Below are 21,086 nucleotides of genomic sequence, written 5' to 3'. Positions count from 1 at the left end.
AGGTTGCGGGGAGCTGCCCCTGCAGCAGCCTCCTCCTCAGCTGCCCCCACCAGGGCAGCACTGGGGGCTGTGCTTGCCACACCGAGCTCTGTCCTTCCCTTCCTCTGTGTGCTCTTTTCTCCAGTGGCAGATTGTGACACTTGCATCAGATGGCTTAAACCCAGCTATGAATGAGAGAGATTATTTGCTTGTGGATGGATGAAATTAAAAGGGAAACCCAAAACTCATTTGCTGTGTCATTTCTTCCTATGTGAACATGTTGCCCACCCTTTCCTTTTGTCTCAAGAGGCTTCCTCCATGAACACTTAATAACAGTGAAAGCTCTCTCCCAGGAGACCAGAAAAGTGTACATTAAGAGGTTCAGGGAAACAGCATGTGCATATAGGATTTCACTGCCATTGTTCAATTTGCATTATTCAGGATATTAATTTAATTATAGATGCTTCACCACAACTGGGAGAAAAAAACTCCTCTCTAAATTAAATTAGCTGATAGCAAAACCAGGTAATGTGGCACAAATGGAATAGCATTTTGCTTACATTCAACCAAATTAATATTTAGATCTCTGAAAATTAAGGTGTTTTATTCAACACATCACCAATTTAAGGCTTACTTAATAATGGTATTTTGATTATGTTTATCTATTTCAGGTTTGGATGAATGACAATATGACAATAGCATGACAATGACAATAGCATTTACCTGAGAACAAAAATCAGTCTTAAATTTATTTTTATTTTAATATTTACATTTATTCCTCTGTAAAAATATTATTTTAATTAAACAGACACATCAATTTGTTGCTGTATAAAATAATTTCCACAATTGATCCCAAGATAAAAATTTCCTGATAGCAACATCAGTTTCCATAATTTCTAAACCTGCCTATGAGAGTGAGTTGAGATGTAAATACTTCCTGTTGAGCAGCACTGCACAGGAGGCACTGCCTGTTTGGATCCCCCATGAGCACTGTCGAACCATTTAAATGGGACAAGTTTGTCTTCAGACAGTGTTGGCACCCTGAGAGCAGATTTGGGACCGCAGGCTCTCCCTGTGTTTTGTCACTCCATGGGTCCTGTGTGTCCAAGCCCAGCCTGACTCTGTCGGGGAGCCAGCCCCATCTACTGTGTCACCTTGCCCATCTATGTCAGTCCCTGTCCAGTGGATTTACCTAAAAGCTGCAGAAATCTGGAAACTGAGCAAAGGATTGAGCTTAGATATGCTGCTCAAGGTGGCGTGGATATGTGACTAAATTAAAAGGCTTGAGACAGACATGAAAAGTGATGCTGGAGGCACTGGAATGATCCTGCCAATGGGAGGGATGCTGAGAAAGGCATAAATCTGTGCTAGTTTGTTGTGACACATGGGATTTTTAACTACAGGGAAAAGAGGGAATTAAAATTATTGTATTAAAATAATGCCTGTTGTGAAACTTCCAGTGAAGCAAGGTTGTGCCTGGCCCTTATTTGCTTGGGTTGCCTGGGCTGCTGAATGGGTAACTAGATCCTTGAACAATGTTTTACTTGGAAATTCTGAACAGCTGCACATAAAGAAACAGACACCTGACACTGGTGGAAGACCACTGTGCTTTCATCCAAATGGTAAATAAAACTGAAGTCACTAATCCGAATGGGAAACCTTGGAGAATCAGTTCAGTTGAACTTTCTGAAGGTTTTTAACTTGTTTCTGAGTATCAAATGTTTGAGATGACAATAACCAAGGGACAAGAGACTGAAATATTTCTTTATTTTTTCATTTTGTTTGCATCTGGAAGTGTCAGGGTAGTGTCCATTCCACCATGTGCCCTTTCAGTTACTTACACTTTCCATTCCAAACCAGGTCTGATTGAATAACCAAGAGTAGTTCCTTAAGCACATCCACATGCCTTGGCAAATCAGAAATTTTCTAACATAGATGCGGAGTAATTATTCACAGACTGAAGTGAAAACCAGCAATTGGAATACCTTTCACAAATTAGAGAATGAGCTGCAATGCCCTTGCCAATTGCAAGAGACCTCAGTTTATTTATAATCATAGACTCATTTTTCTAGATCAGTTTCAATCTTTTTAGCATACGTACATCAGCTTTATCTGACAAAACTTCAGTAAAATTACATACTGATCCTCAAATCGTTAAAACCAGATGCCACACATGGAAGTGACATGAGACAATTCCAGCATAAGATTTTGGAGGAATGAATTAGTTGAGATTAATAGTGAGAAGTAATAGTGGCTAAGACCACCTCAAATGCAACTTTCTAAGTAAATGATTTCCATTTCCCAACTCAAATGGAAAACAAAAGTCAGAATAAAAATCAATTAAAATGTAAAAAAACTATGGATTTTACAGGAAATAGAACATTTTTGTTTTAAGTATTTTAAATGTTTCAGAATTGGATAAATTTAGTAATGCAATGTCCTGTCAAAAAAGATTTGGTAAATTGTTTTTCACTTTAATTTTCTATCTGTTTTTCAGCTGAAAAGATCTAAGGAAACATCCACTGTATTTTGCTTGCTTATTAAGTGTTCTGATGAAATCCAAATGTTAGTAAATATTTTCTGGAGATGATTTTTATTACTTCAAGAGCTCTATTTAACTTTTTCACAAAGATTCTTTTATAAGGTCAGCCAGTCTCTTGAAGGCCTGCAATGACAAATATGGTTTACATTTATATTTCAGCATTACATGAATAGGGAACACATCAAACCTGTAAAGCTACTAAAACTTCCCTAACCATAGAGAATCAATATTTTATAATGCAAAGTTCTGCTGATATTCTCCATTTTCCTTTTATAAAATCATGTATGGGCTTTGACTGCACAAAGCTTCCAATTCTCTGATAGAAAATAAAAAGCAGAGATTTCTGAAACAGAAAAATGCATGTATTGATGTTCAAAGATTATTTGGAATTCTGATGTAACTTCTAACAAACTAGTGATCCCTGAAAGAGTATCTTTTTTAACTTAATATAACAACCCAGAGATTCCAAAAGTGAAAAAAGGAAGAACAGTTAAGTGTGGAAGCATATAAAAATACAGCCTGATTGTCAAGAGAATGGTTATGATCGCTTTCACAGAGGAAAAGGAAAAACAGAAGAAATATGGAAGAATGAAAAAGGCAATAGAAGCACTTAATCTATTACAAATCTTCACAACTGCATGAAAGTACAATTACAAATAATGAACTGTTTCAAGCACCCCAATCAAATAAATCTGAACAAATAAATGTCTCCTATCTTTCCTCCCACTGATTTTATAGACAGAGCCAAATAACATCAAAAATGCTCCTAAAACACAAAAGATCTGTTTCTAAGTAATACAATAAAGCATGTATGTAAATTGTATGAAAGAAAAACAATATTCTTTCTTACAAAGAATTGCCAACATGCTTGGTGAAAGAACACTGATAATTCAATCTCAAAAGCTTGGAAATGCAAAGTCTGAAAGACACATGATACCTGCTAATACTTCAGCAAATAGCAGGTCTTACTACTTGCTCTGGCTTCTGTAAAGCATTTATAGATAATGTTTGGGAGGTTGAAGTGTGAGACACTGCATGTATGAGATACAAAAAAAAAAATCTAAGTGGTTCTAAAAATTTGGTACCTTGCAGGTCATTTGGATGAGTCTCTTGCTTAAGGAACAGCTAACGCTGCTGTGAAAGTACTGCTTAATCACCTACAGACAAAAACGCCTAACAGTCAAGAAAAAAATAAGGAAAAAGATGTAAAAATAAAGGAGTATTACTGTGTGAGAAGTTCTTGCTAAGAAAATAAAGAAAAAAAAAAAAAAAGAAATTCTCACCAGATCCATCTGGGCAGGAGAAGGCAGAGAGAAGGAGGCTCTGACATAAGAACTAGGCTCTGAACTATCAATATTGAATGCTCCTCCAGGAACCAGTAATACCTACAAAAAAATGGATTAACCACACAGTTATTACCACTTCTACATTTTTAAAACACTATGTTAAATTAAATTTGAGAAAGCTCAATGCTTACACACTTGTACCAAACATGGTGTAATATATTCTGTTTTTCAAAATGAGGACTTTTCATAATAAAACCAAAGAGTCTTTGGTTTTGGTTACCAGGTCTTGTTTATATCATCACAATACTTAGAAGCATGTGGGGTATAGCTTACTCAGTACACTGTGCTGGGTCTTATAAATTGGAGAAATAAAACCAAACTTAATTTCTCTCGTTAAAAAAAATTTGGTCAGTAACCATCATACAAATAGATATAAATATTAATATCATATATATGTAATATACAATGACATATTGTACCATATGTTATATTGGTTTCAATATAAGTCAACTGATAAAATATCAACATCTGAATAGAGTCATGAAAATATTTTGTTAGTCAGTAACTATGCCACAGTGCCTGACTTGCAGATTTAATGATGGTGCACAGCAAGTTCCCCTGCTTTTTTATGTGTGCTTATGTGGATAGATACAGATATTTCATCCCTCTCTTTTTACATTTTAAGATCGTAAGTCATTAAGTCACATGTCATACTTCTTTCTTTAAAGCCTTTTCCATTATCAGCTGCTGTGTATCAGAAATACCCTTAATTTTGATCCATAAGAACATGCCAGCAGCAGGAGGGTACCATTCTGCCAAGTCTGGGGAGAGAGAGAGAAAATGGAATCAAGAAACTTATGCCCCACTTTTAATGGATACATCATAGATTCAGTGATGTTTTGGATTTGCTGATACAAACATTATTATCACTATTGCTACAGTGATTTTTTGGATCTTCTTTTAAATTAAGGTCACTATTTCAGAGACTTTTTAAATAAGAGATTTTAAACATTAAAAGTATAAGAACATAATGAAGTTAAATACAGGCTATTCAAATTTATTTAAATAGTAATGTGGTGAGCTTTCTTCATTACCATCTATCTCCCTGTCTTACCAGAAAGCATAAAAATGCAGCAATAGAGAATTTATCCTAAGCTTAATATTTAATGCAATTGATTTGCTTATAGTGCTTATCTGTCACTTCAGTCAAGAGACAAACTTAAGTGATTTTTCTTGAGGACAACGATGACAAATAGCTAGCAAAAAAGTTTAAGTGATTATCTGTGTTGCACTCTGACCTTTTAACCACTTGTCAGCAGCAGTGAGCATTGCATCCCGCTGGATCCTGTAGAAGTCCACTACTCTGAAAGCAAATTATCAGTTGAGAGTCATGAACTCATATAATTTCAGAGTCTATTTGTTTCTGAAGGCTGAAACAAAGCTTTTCTACTTGAAAAACTCAATTGCACATTAAATAGAAATATAGTCATATCCTAGATGGGCACAACACATACTGTGTGTATAAAACTTTGTATATGTATCCAAAAAGGCCTTTACTGCTTCATTGCATCTCCAAAAAGGCACTGATCAACCAGACAGAGGAAGTCCCCGTGTGGTTGTTTCTTCAGCTTTACACATATCATAAAAACCTTTTATATATTACAACCATTCTGTCTATTATAGCAGTAGATACAAGTCCTGTTAACAGTATTTACTGCACAAAGCACACACACTGAAGAAAATTAGGGACTTAAATATATGCAAAAGCACAGTGCATTTGGGTTGAATTTGTGTAACAGGTACACATGGAAATATCATTTGACAAGATAAAAAGCAAATAATATGATAAAACTGTCATAACTATTTGACAGCTTCCCCTTTTCTAAACTTTTAAACCTATCTCCTTCATACTTTAAGTAAAGCTTTCAAATAATTGAATCTCTTACTGGGAAAAATTATTCTAATGCAGGTTTCACCATGGACGAGTCATGTGCAGTGGCTTTTGTTGACAGAAAATGACACAGCTGTGCAATGGAAGACACAGGAGAAATGCCTGACATTGAGCTCATAATTCAAATGCAAATGTGTTCCCATGCCTTGAGAAAACATCCTTAGTAATTTGCATAATTTACATAATTTTACATTTGTATTTTTAAAAATATTCTCTGAACTAATAGCTTTGATTTCTGGATCTATTTTATTACATCTGATACACAAACACCAATACCTCCAGGGACTTAAACAGTTTTTGGGCTCAGATATATCTATTGCTACATTCTATATGAAAGAGTAAATCTCCTTTGTGCAGTTTTTACCAAAATTGCAAATCCTGTTACAAAGTTTTTACCTGTTACCATGTTAATTGCATGTTGAAATCATAACAATTAGCAAGACAAAACTTCCCCAAAAATGTAGCTACTCCAAAAAACAGTCAATCTTCTCCAAAGCCTGATCTAACAATTCACCCTTGAACAAATGAAATCAGCTGGAAGAGATTGCAGCCAGCTCTGGTGCCTCATCAGTAAGCTTATAAAGCATTGCAGCTACCCCAATGTAGCCCTATTTTCATTAGTTAAAGTACAAGAATGGTCTTTGGGCTTGAGTAAGGCTGCCTTTTGACCAACAAGAAAGATAAGTGAAGAGATACATTTGGGATTTATGTTTTGGTAACTACTCAGAGTTGAGATAAAGTGTGGTCCCAGTTCTTCCATAAGACTTATTTTTATGCTCCTAAATCTTAAAACAAAGTAATGCTAAGGCTTTTGTGTCTGGTTTATTTATTTTTTTTTTCAAATATTGTGGTTTACAGTATGAACATCAAGGGGACAGAAGTGGCTGTTACAGTGAGATCTAAGAACTTTTTGCACATTTTGCTCATGTTGTTGTTACAGTCCTTTGCAGAGTGTAGCACACTCCTACTGAAGAGAGAAACTTGGGACTCTAATGATATCCAAGTAGAGCATATAAAATGAGGCACTGACAGTCGAGGGGAACTATGCTCCTCCCGCATAATAAATGAAACTAAATGTGTGTCAGTCATTATGTGAGAAATGCCTTATGAGTTAGATGGTAGCCCAGTGCTCTCTAAGAGTGAGAGGCAATGTCCTGGCAATGTTTAGTGTATATAGATAAACCTCACTTTTTTTCCACCAGTATCCACAATCAGGAGATGAAGGATGGCAAAAGTGTGAATTCCTACTAATTTAGTGAGGCAAGAACTCCCTTTATAATGGCTATGTTGCTCAGAGAGCTCAGCTTTTGCTATAGACCCTAATACTTTAGCAGGGATCAAAACTTTATTCATTGGTTTGAAGCTTCCAGGATCCTCTCAAGTTCCCTTCAGGTGGGAGCTGCATGATGTCTGTGGCAGTGGACTAGTGGATTGTCTGCCTGGAGAGGTAGGTGACACGCCCTGAGCTGCCTGTCTGGAACTTCACACTGTCTCTTCAGGGCTCTTGTGTGAACCCCACAGTCTTTCTGACCTGCCTTACCTACTTGACCTAATACTGGTGCACCTCCTCTGATTTGTTTACTACAAAGATAGTTTGGTGTAGATAACAAGTAGCAGAACGACAGGTGATGGGATTCAGCATATGACAGAACCCTACCTGTCTATATGCTCCAAGAAACCCTTCTGTCCCCACTGCTGAAGCAGCTGTGATATCATAATCTAAAGAAATAAAACACATCATCAATACCATGTTTTAAACAGGACTGTTCCACAATCATCAAAATATCCATAGCCAGATGCATTATTCAACATTCCCCAGACATGAACTCGCATGCGGTGCCTCTTGGAGCTCTTTATAAACAGAGGTGCCAAGGTCATTATAGTCCATGTTACTGGTGTCTCCAAGGATCATGGCAGTATTTGGAAGCTGGGACAGGGGGAGGGAAAAATGGATGAAGAGCTAAGTATGATAACTGGGGAGAAAGAGGAAGGCAATGTATATTGCTTTACCTTCCTGTCCACATCGGCCTCTCCGCTTTAATAGCATCTCTGTGACGAACTAACGGAGCTGGAAGATGGAAGCCATATTTAGATGTGTTCAGTGTCTCCTTTCCTTATTACTAACCATAAAGGGACTGTAGTTGTCAGCTTGCTGTGAAATGTCTTTGTGGGCTGCCAGTATTGTTTTAATTGAAAAGTAGAATAAAAAATAATAAATGACTGTTTCTTCCATGCTGTGCTTTACATTGAGGTTTTTCAAATGAACCTACCAGGAAGAGATAAAAGTATTTCAAATCTTGACTCTTGAAAGCTGAAGGGTAAGGGGTATCAGCTGTACTATTCATGCACTGAGACAACCCTCTAACTCTAGTGCTGAGTTCTGTGGTGGTCTCTTTTCCTTTGGCAGAATTGACAATGAATGTGCATAAGCAAAACTACAAAAGTGCAGAGCAACTGTGAAAGTACAAAGCAATTTGCTTGTGGTTTCTTATAACTTGGGATAGGTTGTCTTTAAATATAATTCATTTGGTAGCTTGGTACTTGCCTGTGTGAAAGTGCTGGTGTGCATTGTTGACACCTGAATGTGTAGAACAACTCTGTCGATGAGAGGCTTGGGACCCGTCAGAAAGCCTATTCTTAAACTGGAAACCAAACAAACAAAGAGTTACTACAGAAATGCAATGTGCTTATATTTTGTCCGAGTTATAAGTGGGAAAACATGCAACTATTTTATTGCTAGTTTAAGGATCTCTTATGTATTCAAATTTATCTATATCTTAATACTTCCCTTTGGTTATACAATTTAGAAGCTGAGTATCAAAGTCATGAAATAAAAGCATTTAAGATGTTTTAATGCTGCTTAGTTATGAGGCTTCAGGACAAAATCTGTGTTTGGACGATGTCCTTGGCAACCATAAAGATTACATGAATCAAAGGGAAGTAAAGATAGGTTTTCCCACAATGAAAGTTTGTGAATGCTCAGGCTTTTTGACAAACAGGTAAGTGGCATATGGCTTTACTCTTTTACTCCCTTTCATTTCTACAGAAGGAATGGAATTTAAATTCATAAACTAGATGGTTACTTATGCTTCAGTTCTTATTACCTATCTTTACAGATTGGCTGAAGCGTCTACTTTAGGAAAAATGGAACCAGTAAACTGATATGTGTCTTTGGAAAAGATAATATTATATCATGCCATTTTGCAGTGTCACTTCTGAAAATGCAATCACGCTTAGTGTTATGTTGTCTCCTCACTTTCTCTAGAATGGGTTATAATCCATTGGCTGCCAATGCAGAATTCACATTATTTTTTTATATCTATTAGATTAACAGACAAAAGTAAGCTAAGAATCAAATACATTGACTTGTGTGAAATGAAAAGCAGCCAAATTATTTTTTCTGGCAAGTGGAAACAACCTGAAAGAACAGGAAGGCCAGATATCAGTACAACTCTATGTACAGTTTGTGAAGAATGATTCTTTCTTTCTGTATTACAAATTCAAGGAGCTTGCAGAAATAGTAAGAGATAGATGAAAAGGTTAATGGAAGAAAGAAAAGAGAGAAGCTCCCAAGAGTTTCAGGAACAGAGCTGGAATCTAGCACCTGTATTTCTACCTAGATGATGCCTGTAAGAATAGGCTGCCTGGGGGAAAAAGCTTAACTATATGCATCGGAAGAGAAACAGAACCTGGAGTAAAATGACTGCCAAGAGATGACATGAAAAGTGAGTAGATTGCAAAGAGCTGTTGATTCAGAAGTTCATTCCAGAAATGGATAGTTAGTTAACTATAGTTAAGATAGTTATCTACTTTGGAAGGGGATAGTTAACAAATGAGAAAACACTATGCCAAGTCTCATTACTTCATATGAAGTCTTGTGAATAGGCAATGCTGTGTGGTCTGCAGCTGGCCTTACCCAGATGAGAGAATTTTAGAGAAAGAGTCAGTCCTGATAACTCGGCCATCCACATCCATTGAGAGGAAAGTTGGAGCCCACGGCTTGGAATAAAAAAAGAAAATAAAATTCAAGGTGCTAGTAAGGATTATAATGGAATTATTTTCTTTACTATGAAGACACAATTTCTCAAATGTGTATTCCAAGGAAAACGTTGCAGTAACTTGCTGACAAGTGATTGTTTAGGCCAGCTTTCTGAGACACAATTATAATATTCTGTGAATGTTTTCAGGAAAACAGCTTTGTTATTTTTTGATGATTGCTTGGCCCACTGTTCAGCATACAAGTGTCCAGTTTAAGTATTGGTATCATGCCACAAGAAAGAGAGAGAAATAATGATTTTTCTGCCAAGATTTCTTGTGGTGTAAAGAGGGACTGCAGCTTCTATAATGGAGCCTTGTAGCATTTTGCTTTGCTATATTAAAAAATGAAATCTGAAGATAAGACCAAACTGTGAAGATCTGAGTTCAGCATACCTTTTCCTTATCAAGAATTTTGTTTTTGCACCTACATTTCCTGCATTTTCCTACAAAGTTTCACAACATTATGCAAGAAGTGAAGCAGTTTTATTGCCTCCTTCCATAAAAACGTATTTCAAAAGAGAAAGTGCTGGCCTTTATCTTCTACCAATGTTTTTCTGCTTTGTAAGACCTGTTTTGATTCCTGAAGTTAGCTACTTTTAAAGTTTGAGTAACTGTAGATTCACATATGAAATCTGTGGAAAATTTACATAAAGAAAGGAAGCTGCTTATCCAGTACCACTATCTGCGGTATCAGGGAGAACTCCCAGATTCTCCAAAAGGCAAAGGGATAAAAATGGGGTATAGTTGATGCAGAGTAGGCAGCCTTCTGCTGAATGAAAGAAGAGACAAGGAGAAAGAAACATTAATAGGCTGCAAATTTCAAGTGTTGCTTCAGTGACATCTTTTGCTCTGAATGCAAAGTCTTCTTTCTGTAATTTCTGTAACAGTAATTTTCTGATTCCTGAAAAATCCTCTTCTGTGTGAGGCTTGAGAAATTTGAACCGCTAATTAACAGGATATAAAATACCACAAAGGGGAAAATGACTGAAAGGCCTACCTGGGGCGCTAGAAGATGAAGAGGCATGCAGGAAGGCCCAGCGCTCAAACCTTAGTTCTCTCCTGAAACCTTAGTTTTTTTCCAGAAAATAAGGTGTTACTAAGGACTATGAAAGACAAATTACCTTTTCAAATTGAAGAAAGTAGTAGGGATCATCTTCTATTATGAGAAAATCATATTTTCTTGCAAGCTAAATAAATTAATAAAAAGTAACAAAAGGAACAAAAGTTAAAAAGACTGCAAATTCAGTCAGGTTTTGTTTGTGGTTTTTTTTTCAACTAGCATCATATTATGATTGGTCATTCATTATATTGAAGCCCCCATGGTGACATGGTGACAATTGGTCTCAAGTGCCCAATTTAGATATCAGCAAAAAATTCTAAGGGTAGTCATGGTACTTGTAGTACAACCTGTATGCAGTTGAAGCTCTGTTCCATATGGCATTCAAACTGTGCAATGTGCAGTAAGTCCACTTAGAAGCCCATGGCAAAAGTACCAGCTGCCAACGGGCTACCATTGCAAAACAGTTTACCTAAGGCATAGTGTACCTCTAAAGAGCTGTTGTGAAAGAGATTCTGCTAGAAATAAGTTCTAGGAGGAATGTCTACTGGACCAATAATGGGTACAAATACCATACATAGGATACCTTCAACTGTAAGAAGACTGATATCTATCTGTTTCCACCTATGAGATTCACAAGAGCACAGCTCCATACCTGGTAAATCTCCTTTTTGCGCTCTGGAGTCAGTGAGTTGCCAGTTGGGTTGCATCCATTTGGAATAGTGTACAGGAATTTGGGGACATGATTGCTACTATTTTTTACATCCTCTGGGCTCCAAGCAGACAGAATTTCTTTTAAAGCTTTTGGAATAATGCCATGTTGGTCACTAGGAATATTAATTATATTACAACCCAAGGGTCTCAGCTGTTGATAGAAGGAACAAAACTGTCATAATTGTGCAATTCAAAGGCCTTCCTTTTGTCATTGGCACCTTAAAATATCATCAATAAAAAGTATTTCTTTTTGATTTTATAGATATCTCAAGCTCCATTTGCTCTTGAGTCAAAAGTTTGCCTAAATTTGCTGTAAGACTTATCAAAATTAGCACATTACTCTTTATTTGTCCTACTAAGCCAACTCAGAAGAAATGGTTAACTCCTGCGTTCAATTGCTGCTCTTCTCTAGGAAATCAGAGTTGATTTTTCAAGTGGAAAGGGAGTTTGTAAATCTCAACTTTTCTCTCAGGACTTCTCATGCTCTCACCACAGGCAGTTAAGGTCACTGCACCTTTTTTTCCTACTGACAATTTACATTCTACTTTGGTGGAAACGTCAGAGCTTTAAGCTACACTTCACTGACAAAGGGCAAAGAATCTGTTCTCAATAGATATATTCAGCAATACAAAGGAGAAAGAAATGATGTTACTGCAGTGACATGTTGACAACAGTTTGAAAAAATATAGGTAAAATACCAATGAAAAAGCTTGCTGTCTCTCCTCTGTGGAATTTCAATTTGTGCCATGCAGTGCTCTGCATTTTTAAGTAAAACTGCAAGCTGATGCATTGTCAAAATACATTTGCAAAAAAGTACAGCTGTTTAGACTATATTTTCAAATTTAGGACAGCAAGCAATAACAATTTATTTTGATGGAAGGGGAATTTGTGGTATATTTATGCTAACCCTTCTCACAGCTCTTATGCATTTTGAGCTGACTTGATTTCATACTGATTAAACTACTTTTCAGAAGTAAACTTTGTTGCTTTTGTATAGTTCTCACTAATTCCTATCTTCATACTCATATAGGCTGTCTTCAATATTATACTGTTTATAGCTATTGTATACTCTGATCATGAAATACTTCAGGTAAACGTGCTGACATGTTAACATACTCACTTGTAATAAATTTAATTCAACCAAACTAGATCCTGATTTCTTTCTTTCCAGTCCCCTATGAAATCTTAGCCCTTGAATGAACTAGTGGTTGGAAGAGGAACTTTAAATAGCTTTGATACAACTTTTAGTAGAAAATCATCTATGAGTTAATATTTATGAACTTAACTGGTCGGATGAGAAAATCTTGAGTTTAGATATGCTTTTATGGCAAATACACACAGTGTTTATAAGACTGCAGACCAGGCACTTAACTGCTGTTTAGCTCAAATCTAACATTCACAATGTTTTGTAGCTAAGGAATACTTACAGCTGCTAGTGTCCCAGAGTATGTGGGTGCATCCAAAAGGATGTTGTCTCCAGGATTAATGAGCATTTCAAACACCTGCGAAAGAAAAGATTCTGTTTTAAAGATTGTTCAGTTTTTGTACATGCACTTCATACTTTTGACTTAGTGAGATTAAAAATCTTGATTAGATACTAGTAATTCCCTAACCATGTAATTATCCTGTCCATAAGAAAGGCAACAAATGGATGAAAAATCTGCTTTAGAGCCAAATTAAGATAGGTTACCAACTTGACATGGGGTAAGAGTGCTCTGAAGCCTTCTTTCTACTGTATAAGTTAAAGAATTAACTAAGCAGCTGTGAGAGTGGACTGGAAAGGGTAATTATTTCGGGAAGTAAAAATAAAAAAAAAACAGGAAGTAAAAAGAAGAAACATATTTAGAGTAGTTATGGTAAAGCATCTATGCACTTATTATTGCACTACTTGAATAACATGAAAAGTTTACCTTATGGCATATTTTCTACACAGGTTCTTTGGTTACCTGAACTTACACGCAGTCCTGACAGTCTAGAATGCTACTCTGAATTTATTTCCCTTGTACATGAATCTAGAGTAATTAACATCTATGGAGAAAGAGTACATGAAACTGTACCCTGCACATAGTTACAGAGGGCAGTTAATGCAGAATAGAGGGCAGTTAATGCTGAATATAGCTGAACTGATGGAAGAATAAATATCTCTCTGAATGAAATGCTTCTAACATGTGAATCTTTTGGTCTTACTTTACACAATCCTTCCTGGCTGCCGGTTGTGACACACACTTCCATCTGTCCTTCCTCAGGACTGTAGTTGGCTGTGGGGGGATCATGTAAGTTCCGCTGGAAATCTTTTAGCCAAGACAGCAGCTCTGGAATCCTGAAATGTGAATAAGAAGGCATATCTAAGACCTTATATAGGCCAAATCTAGCCTGTTCCTCTAAATCTCTGCGAAATCTAGCATGCAGTCCTGAGTTTGATTTCAGCTGTCACACAGATACATTTAAATGCAATTGCTATGACTGCTTTATCAAAATAAGACAGTGTGATGGGCATCTGTGGTCCATACACCAACTTATCATATTGAAATCTGGGCATAAATTATTTGCCAAGGATGAAACAAGGTGGGGGAGGCTGAACAATACCCACTCCTAGAAATGGTCATTCTGTACTTGAATGTGGCAGTGTGACAAAGCTCCTAATGCTTGCTGTTTGTAACCTGCTGCAGATAACATGGATTTCTTAAACATGTTTTCCAAAAAATGTCTTAAGATCTTGTAGGATGTTCACAAATGGCTAGGTTCATTTAAATATTAAGAAAACTCTTAACTGACGTCCCATGTGTCTCTGTAGGTACCCAAGTATTTTTGCAAATCTGTCCTCACCTGACTCAGTGCTGTCTGCTGAGGAGTTTACATAAGCACTAAAGTAATGTAATGATATGCAATTTTTGTACCAAAAATGACAATTCTATAAATGCCTCCACTCTACCAGAAGTTCTACATATTGACTTTAGTATATGGTGCCAAATGAAAATAAGTACTCCAAACCATAGAAACTGTGTGTTGTAATGCAGGTAATGATATTTTTAAAATATCTGATTTGGGAGTCTGGATTTCAAAAACTAACAGCTAGGAAATTCTCTAGCTTGAGAATTACTAGGATTAGGGTTTTATTAAGTATTTTTTTTTCTTTTTATGTAACTCATTGCAAAATTTTCCACTTGGACTAAAATGTAAATACTGAGGGAAATTGAAAAGAACCATGGGTTTTGAGAAGAAGATATTTTTTTAAAAAAGGGCTTTATGAACATTTAAAAACACAGGTGACTTAATGCAATAATAAAGGGTATTATGATCCTTAGCTTCTGGAATTTTGCAAGCAGCTGTGACAGATACCCTGCTGAGGCTGAGTACTGGAGGGCCCTCTTCATCAGATCTTCCCCAATCTCAATAGGAGTTCCATGTCCAATGTCAACAGTTGCCCTCTTAAATGGAAAAACATTAGGATTTGGTGCCCCTCCAGCCAGAGAGATGAGAGATGGAGGCGATTTCTGCATCAATTCAGCTAGAGTAAAAGGAAAACACCTTGGTTACAATTTGATTATTACAATGGTGATCATACCCTTTAATCAGTATTTAATAATGGCCCAGAGAACTTGTTCTATTTTTCATTTTATGTGTTTAACTATCATGAATTCAAAAGGAAAACTCTTCTTAAACTCACCTTTCTGCTTGGATTAAATAGGTGTTTGGTGGGCCCAGGGAGGGAGATACTGTTAGGACAGACTAAAAAAATTATTTTAAGCTAAAAAAGCTATTTGTAATTTATTTTGAAACAATCTGGACAGTTCTACTATTATAAAAACAGTCGTGACTGGTGTCGTTTGAGCTTCAAGAATTTAAAATCTTAATGATCTTCTGTTTATACTGACTTGAAATTAACAGCTTTGTTTTTTTGCTCTGTTTTTCATTCAGTCTCACTTCAGCTGATCTGGCATCTATACTGACAGATGATTATAGCTTTTCTATAAGGGAATGGAAATGTTTCTAGCAGCCCAGTTTTAGTGGCAGAGGCACTGTGTAAGTAATTTGCTGTGAAAAAGTCTTCCTGCTTTTGAGTCAGTTTCACAATCATTCAGATCCAATCTATGCAGTGCATACCAGACCTTAATCCAGCACGGGCACTTGATTGTGTTAAATGTAAGAACTCACGATATGGCACTCATGCCGGCTTGACAGTTTTACATCAGATATGAGAGGACAGATGACACCAGATCTGGCTTAAAAGTGGCCTGTTATCAAGTTTATTTTCCAGTACTTATTAGCAGACTTGAACATGGGGAGTTAATTCTTATCAGTTATTTCACCAATTTGTGTTATGCCTGTGACTTTTGGCCTGGTAAAGAGAGATTTACTTTGTCATCAAAACTTCAGACTCAATGTGTTTTTCTACAGGAACTGTGCTACTTAATACTTTTGTAATGATGCATAGTAATGTATCAATTGAAAAAGAGGCTGCCTAGAGTGAATTACTTGACTTAGCTGTACCTGTATGAGGCATTTTAAGCAGAACAGCAACTGCCAGCCCCTTACCAAGAAGGGAAATTGACTCCTGAAGGCTTAACTAGTGATGTATGTTTCATGCTTGGATTCTGTCAGGTCTCTGTGAGTTTCAACTGAGTAAACAAGTAGGCAGTTAAGCTCTTCCATCTGACACATGGAAGACAATGTAATATGGAAGCCTAAAGATAGATTAATATTGGAAAGGAAAACGTAGTAATACTGATGGGGTGGGGGTGGTGAGGCATTTATGGGCATGAACAGGATAAAACGAGGTGGAAAGAATCATGCTGGGACTGAATTTCAAGTCATTAGCAGTTGCCTGTTCCTAGACACACAACATAAACTCAGTTGCAAACTGTGCCAAAAGCCTGCATTCAGAGACAGTAGCAGAGACTTTTCAGACACTTGTTAAAGCGGTAATACTAATTTGTCTGTCCGGATGGGTTTCTGAAATGGTTCGAGGCTATTCACTTTTCTTTACAGCTCCTTGGCATCTCTGCTTGACAAAAGTCAAGTTATCTGGCCTTGCTTTGTCAGCTTACAGCATGGTTTTCTTTCAAACCTTTTCAAGTCTTAAGCCATGATATTCCAGCACAGACCAGAACACAGAATGATACTTTCAGAGAAACTGTGAAGAAGGGTCATGTACTCACTCAGCAGTCTTATTGGAGATGCTTTTCTTGCTGCACTCACAGTGGTGATGAACCTAGAGTAATTCATATCTATGGAGAAAGCAAATAGTTGGACATGAAGCTAGAAAAGGGAATAAGAACTGCAGTGTGCTTTTAGTATGTGCATCTCCTACAAGTAATGCTTTTGATCTGGGTGATTTTGTGGTATGCCAGTGAGCAGGAAAAAGCCCCTTTCCCCTTCCTTTACTATCAGCTCTGGAGTTTTAAAGGCAAATTACAAATCTGAAGATTTGATGGATCTTAAACAACCATCAGCTCTTTTTTATTTAATGAGAATCCAGCTCTATTTAGCTGCATTAAGCACTGCATTTGAAGTGCTTTTAGGATTGCAAGCCATCATTATAAGTCACAACACTTGTCAAGTTAGAGGCTTTGTATTTTTTTGTATTTTTTTTTTTTTTTGTTTTTTTTTGGAAAGGATAATTAAGAACATCTTTCAAATGCATCTGATGAGTGTTTTCCTCCTTTTACCTGGTGCACATAGAGATTCAGGGGATAGTGAACTACAGTCTGGCAGGAAGCCCGAAGGCCTGGTAAGGCCAAAAGAAGGCATCTCCTTCGAAGGGAAAGAAAGCACAGAAATGAAATGGAAGGGCAAAGAGCAACCACAGCAACACGCATGTGCCGGCAGTGACTAGAAACGATCCACCGAGCCAGGCCGCTTTGAGAAAAACATCTCGTACCTTCTAAAAATACCTCCCTTAACTTCGCTCCCCCTGCAGCCCGGCACAGGCGCGCTGCTGGCCGTACACAAGGGCGGGCTGGGGCTGTGTTTTAAGGGGTAGCTGAGCACCGCTTCACAGCCTTCCCCGAGGTGATTCCGAGACGTCCCCCTGCTGCCCACCCCCAGCTCCCCCGGATGGGGCATGGAGCCCTCAGGGCCATCCCGAGCTCACGACCGGCGCCGTCCCGCTGTCCGGGAGGGTTCGGTGGCGGCCGCGGGCACCTACCGGCGGAGGGCGCGGAGCCGGCGGCCGGGCAGGGCGGGCAGCGGCGGCCCCGCGGTGGGCGTGTGCGGGGCCGGGCTCGCTGTGGGCCTGTGCCGGGCCGGGCTGGGCGGAGAGCGGACACGGGGCCCTGGCTGGCGCTGCCGCCTGCGCGCTGAGGGCAGCTCGGCAGCGAGGGGCGGCGCGGGCCCGGGAGCGATCCTGTGCGGGTCCGTGCGAAAGCCCGAAAACGAGCGGCTTCCTCAGCGGTTCCGTGTGTGCACTGCCAGCGAAGCGAGGGCTGCAGGCCGATTGTGCCAGAGAGGCGGGGGCTGGACAGCCCCGTGTGCGGCATGGCCCGCCAGACAGCGGTGCGGCGAAGCAGGGGAAACGGAGGAGAATCACAGAATGATTTGGCTTGGAAGGGACCTTCGAGATGCTCTAGTTCCAACCCTCCTGCCACGGGAGTGCCCCCCTGCAGGGACACCTTCCCCTAGACCACGTTGCTCAGAGTTCCGTGCAGCTTGGCATTGAACACTTTCGGGACTGAGGCATCCACAACTTGTTTTGGAAACCTGTGGCAGTGTCTCATCACCCTCATCCCAGTTAAGAATTTCTCCCTGTTATCCAATCTAAACCTGCTCTTTCTCAATTTGAAGCCATTCCCACTTGGCACTTGTAAAAAGTCCCTCTCCAGCACTCTTTTGTAGCCCCCTTTGGGTAGTGGAAGGTGCTCTAAGGTCTCCCTGGAGTCTTCAGGTGAACAACCCCAATTCTTTCAGAATTTCTCATGGAAGAGGTGCTCCAGCCTTCATGGCCCTCCTCTGCACTTGCTCCAACAGGTCAATATCTTTCCTGTGCTGGGAACACTCTGGATGGGAGGTCTCTTAAGAGTGGAGTAGGGGGGCAGAACCACCTCCCTTGTAAAGATAGTGGTCACACATCTTAATGAACCTTATGATATTTCCACTAAAGGTTTTGCTTATTAAAGGATGCAAAGTTTAAGTGTGACATCAACAAGTAACTTTTTTCCCCATGTATGATGAGTAGGATCAGTGGAAGGAAAAGCAGGATGGTGGTGTGACATGTCCCTCCTTGCTGGGAGGGTGTCACATGCTGTGGCTTGTGCAACACATGTAACTGGTGGTGTAACTCTGCTGCTTGGAAAGGTGCAGAGACACAGTGTCATTTTCTAGCCATGGCTTTGGACTTCACTCTGGGGTTGCCATGGCCCTTGCTCCTGAGTGTAAAATGCTAGAAAGGGGTCTAGGTGCAAAGTAGTCTGAAAAAAAACAGTGCAAGACCATGCAAAATCAACTGTGTTTTGCAGCATACAGGTCTTTGTAGTTAACTTGGAGGCAGGAGGATTGGATGGGATGAGCACTGAAGCATTTCTAGGCTTATTTCAGAAAATCACCGGGTTTTATGGTGCCCAGTGCTCAAAGCATGTTTTAATTGGAACCTTCTGAAACTTGCTGAAGGCAAAGCTGAGGTATGAGAGGTCTCTACAAAAAAGATGAGGTGCCTTAACAAGTTACCTTCTTCTTCTCCTCCCTTCTTTAATTTGGGTGACTTTATGCAGTATTTGTATCTACTGAGAGGCTTCCTAATTAGACGGAGTAGGTTGAAATAGAGATGGAGTTCCTATCAAGTTCGGTTTGCAGTCGGAAAGAATTGTTTCCTTGGTTGGTGTATGAATGCTCTTAGACTGAAAATCAAATTTTATTAATAGCTTTAATGATCTGAAGAATTTATAATTTAGGTAATTGCCTTCTAATTGTATGATGTACTGACAAAAAATAAAAGATGGGTATATAAATGTGAAATAGCAAGTGGAGAGATATTGAATTTCTGTGGGGTTCTGGCTGTGAAAGACTGATTGAATTTGAAGTGCTTTTTGTGTAATTCTGTTTTTTCATTTCCTGGCTGTCGCTGTTGCAGTTTGTGACACAGACCAAAGCCCAGGGAAGTCAAGGGGAAGTTTTCCATTTTCCATTGATTTTTGTGGGTTTTGTCTTGTCTCTTAGCCAATTATGGTGCCATCCTATTGAAACAAATTAAAAAAAAATAAAAAATAAAAAAAAATTAGTGTACAATTGTTTGGATGCTTATCCCAGTTAGATTAATCTGGCAGTTCTCTGCATCACTGTTTATATTCCTTAGCAACCACAAGTCGAGTGCTCTGTTTTACTACTGTGTAAGAAGTTCTGTCTTTGTTGTCTTTATTACATGCACACTTAGAACAATAATGATTTGCTGGAAGTCTTGCATACTTCATGAAGCATCGGTAAGGTCTACATATGGTTGTTATTGTCTCCTGTCATCTGGAACTGTACTATGTCTTTCTAAACTTGCTATGTGCTGTGTCCACTTATGTGTTACAAAGCCCAAACAACAAGCAGAACAAAAAAGCCTAAAGCAATTCGATTTAAGAACAGGGAGACTAGGTAAATGTTGTTACTTGGCTGTTTCCTTCTCCTCTAAGGACTTCAGGTTATTTCTTTTAAGAGGAGGACGAAGGATTGAGACAGTAAACACAAAAAAAATAACTCAGTTGCTGTTTTTCAAGTGTAAATCTCTCCAAGACGCTGCGCTGTAGCCTGGGATACTCTACATTTGTTAGTTTTATAGCATGTATTCCGCAGTGTTTGAGTGCCCTATTTGAAGCGATCATTTCACACGGTTAAATGTGAGCGTGTGACAGACACGGTGCTGTCTGCAGAGGCCCGAGCGGGGCTCGGAGCAGCTCCCGAAGGGTTAAAATCCGGCGATCCAAGCGCGATCCGTGGCGGAGCCGCGGCTGCAGCGGCGCCCGGCGGCCGCAGGGGGGAGCGTGAGCACCGCGTGTGCCGGCAGCTCTGGAGGAGCAATTCCAGCTAAAATCATATTGGCATCTTTTATTGGGCTGTAATTTGGAGTTCTGATTAAGAGTCCTGCCTGAACAGCATGGCTACCCGCGTTTCAGTGAACGGGTTAAATTTCTGCCGGTAATGCTTCTTGCGGGTTGGGGGCGACCGTACTGGCGAGTGGCGCTGTCAAAATAGCCTCACGATGTGAAGGTGGGAATTTTATTGTGACGAATTGGAACGGCTGGCTATGAGAAAATCGCATAAGGCCGGAAAATGGAGAAGTGTGAGATCAGCCATTTTAAACATTAGAAGCAAATTGTTTCTGTTAAGGGCTGCCTTCCCCAGGAAAAATGCTGACTTTGGCAGCACCTTTATGTTTGCAGAACACCCTGTGTTCAGCAAGCCATCACTGGAGTGTAACAGTCACTGAGATCAGGAAGATCTCAGCAGTACAGAACAGTTTGATTCTAGGATGTGAACATCCACTGACACAATTACTGCAGACATCAGAAGTATCTGGTTCTCCTGCGGGAAGCTAAAACTGCT

General features: G+C 39.0%; 1 protein-coding gene and 1 long non-coding RNA gene across 8 annotated transcripts in view; one reads left to right on the top strand and one right to left on the bottom strand.

Annotated features, from left to right (window-relative positions):
• The window catches only part of LOC111927909 (uncharacterized), a 351,859-nt gene that overhangs the window by 107,606 nt on the left and 223,167 nt on the right, over positions 1–21,086 (top strand). The gene's annotated exons all lie outside the window — the stretch shown is intronic.
• AADAT (aminoadipate aminotransferase) lies at positions 727–19,770 on the bottom strand. 2 transcript variants are annotated; one of them, XR_015287177.1, is made up of 15 exons: positions 17,716–19,770; positions 16,727–16,795; positions 14,907–15,075; positions 13,755–13,887; positions 12,995–13,069; positions 11,509–11,718; positions 10,918–10,983; positions 9,675–9,757; positions 8,304–8,400; positions 7,416–7,477; positions 5,106–5,170; positions 4,522–4,628; positions 3,805–3,906; positions 3,607–3,694; positions 727–2,644 (listed from the first exon to the last, which is right to left on the bottom strand). XR_015287177.1 is itself a non-coding variant. In XM_086890366.1 (14 exons), exons 1-14 carry the CDS (start codon positions 18,044–18,046, stop codon positions 2,603–2,605), a joined length of 1,611 nt encoding a protein of 536 aa, XP_086746492.1. In that variant the 5' UTR covers positions 18,047–19,770; the 3' UTR covers positions 727–2,602. The 2 variants fall into 2 exon arrangements, 1 of the variants encoding a protein (XP_086746492.1); XM_086890366.1 differs by lacking the exon at positions 3,607–3,694.

The sequence above is a fragment of the Cyanistes caeruleus genome, chromosome 5, assembly GCF_971803275.1.
Source record: "Cyanistes caeruleus chromosome 5, bCyaCae1.hap1.1, whole genome shotgun sequence".
NCBI classification, from domain to species: Eukaryota; Metazoa; Chordata; class Aves; order Passeriformes; family Paridae; genus Cyanistes; species Cyanistes caeruleus.
This window is presented reverse-complemented; position numbering and strand designations above follow the sequence as displayed.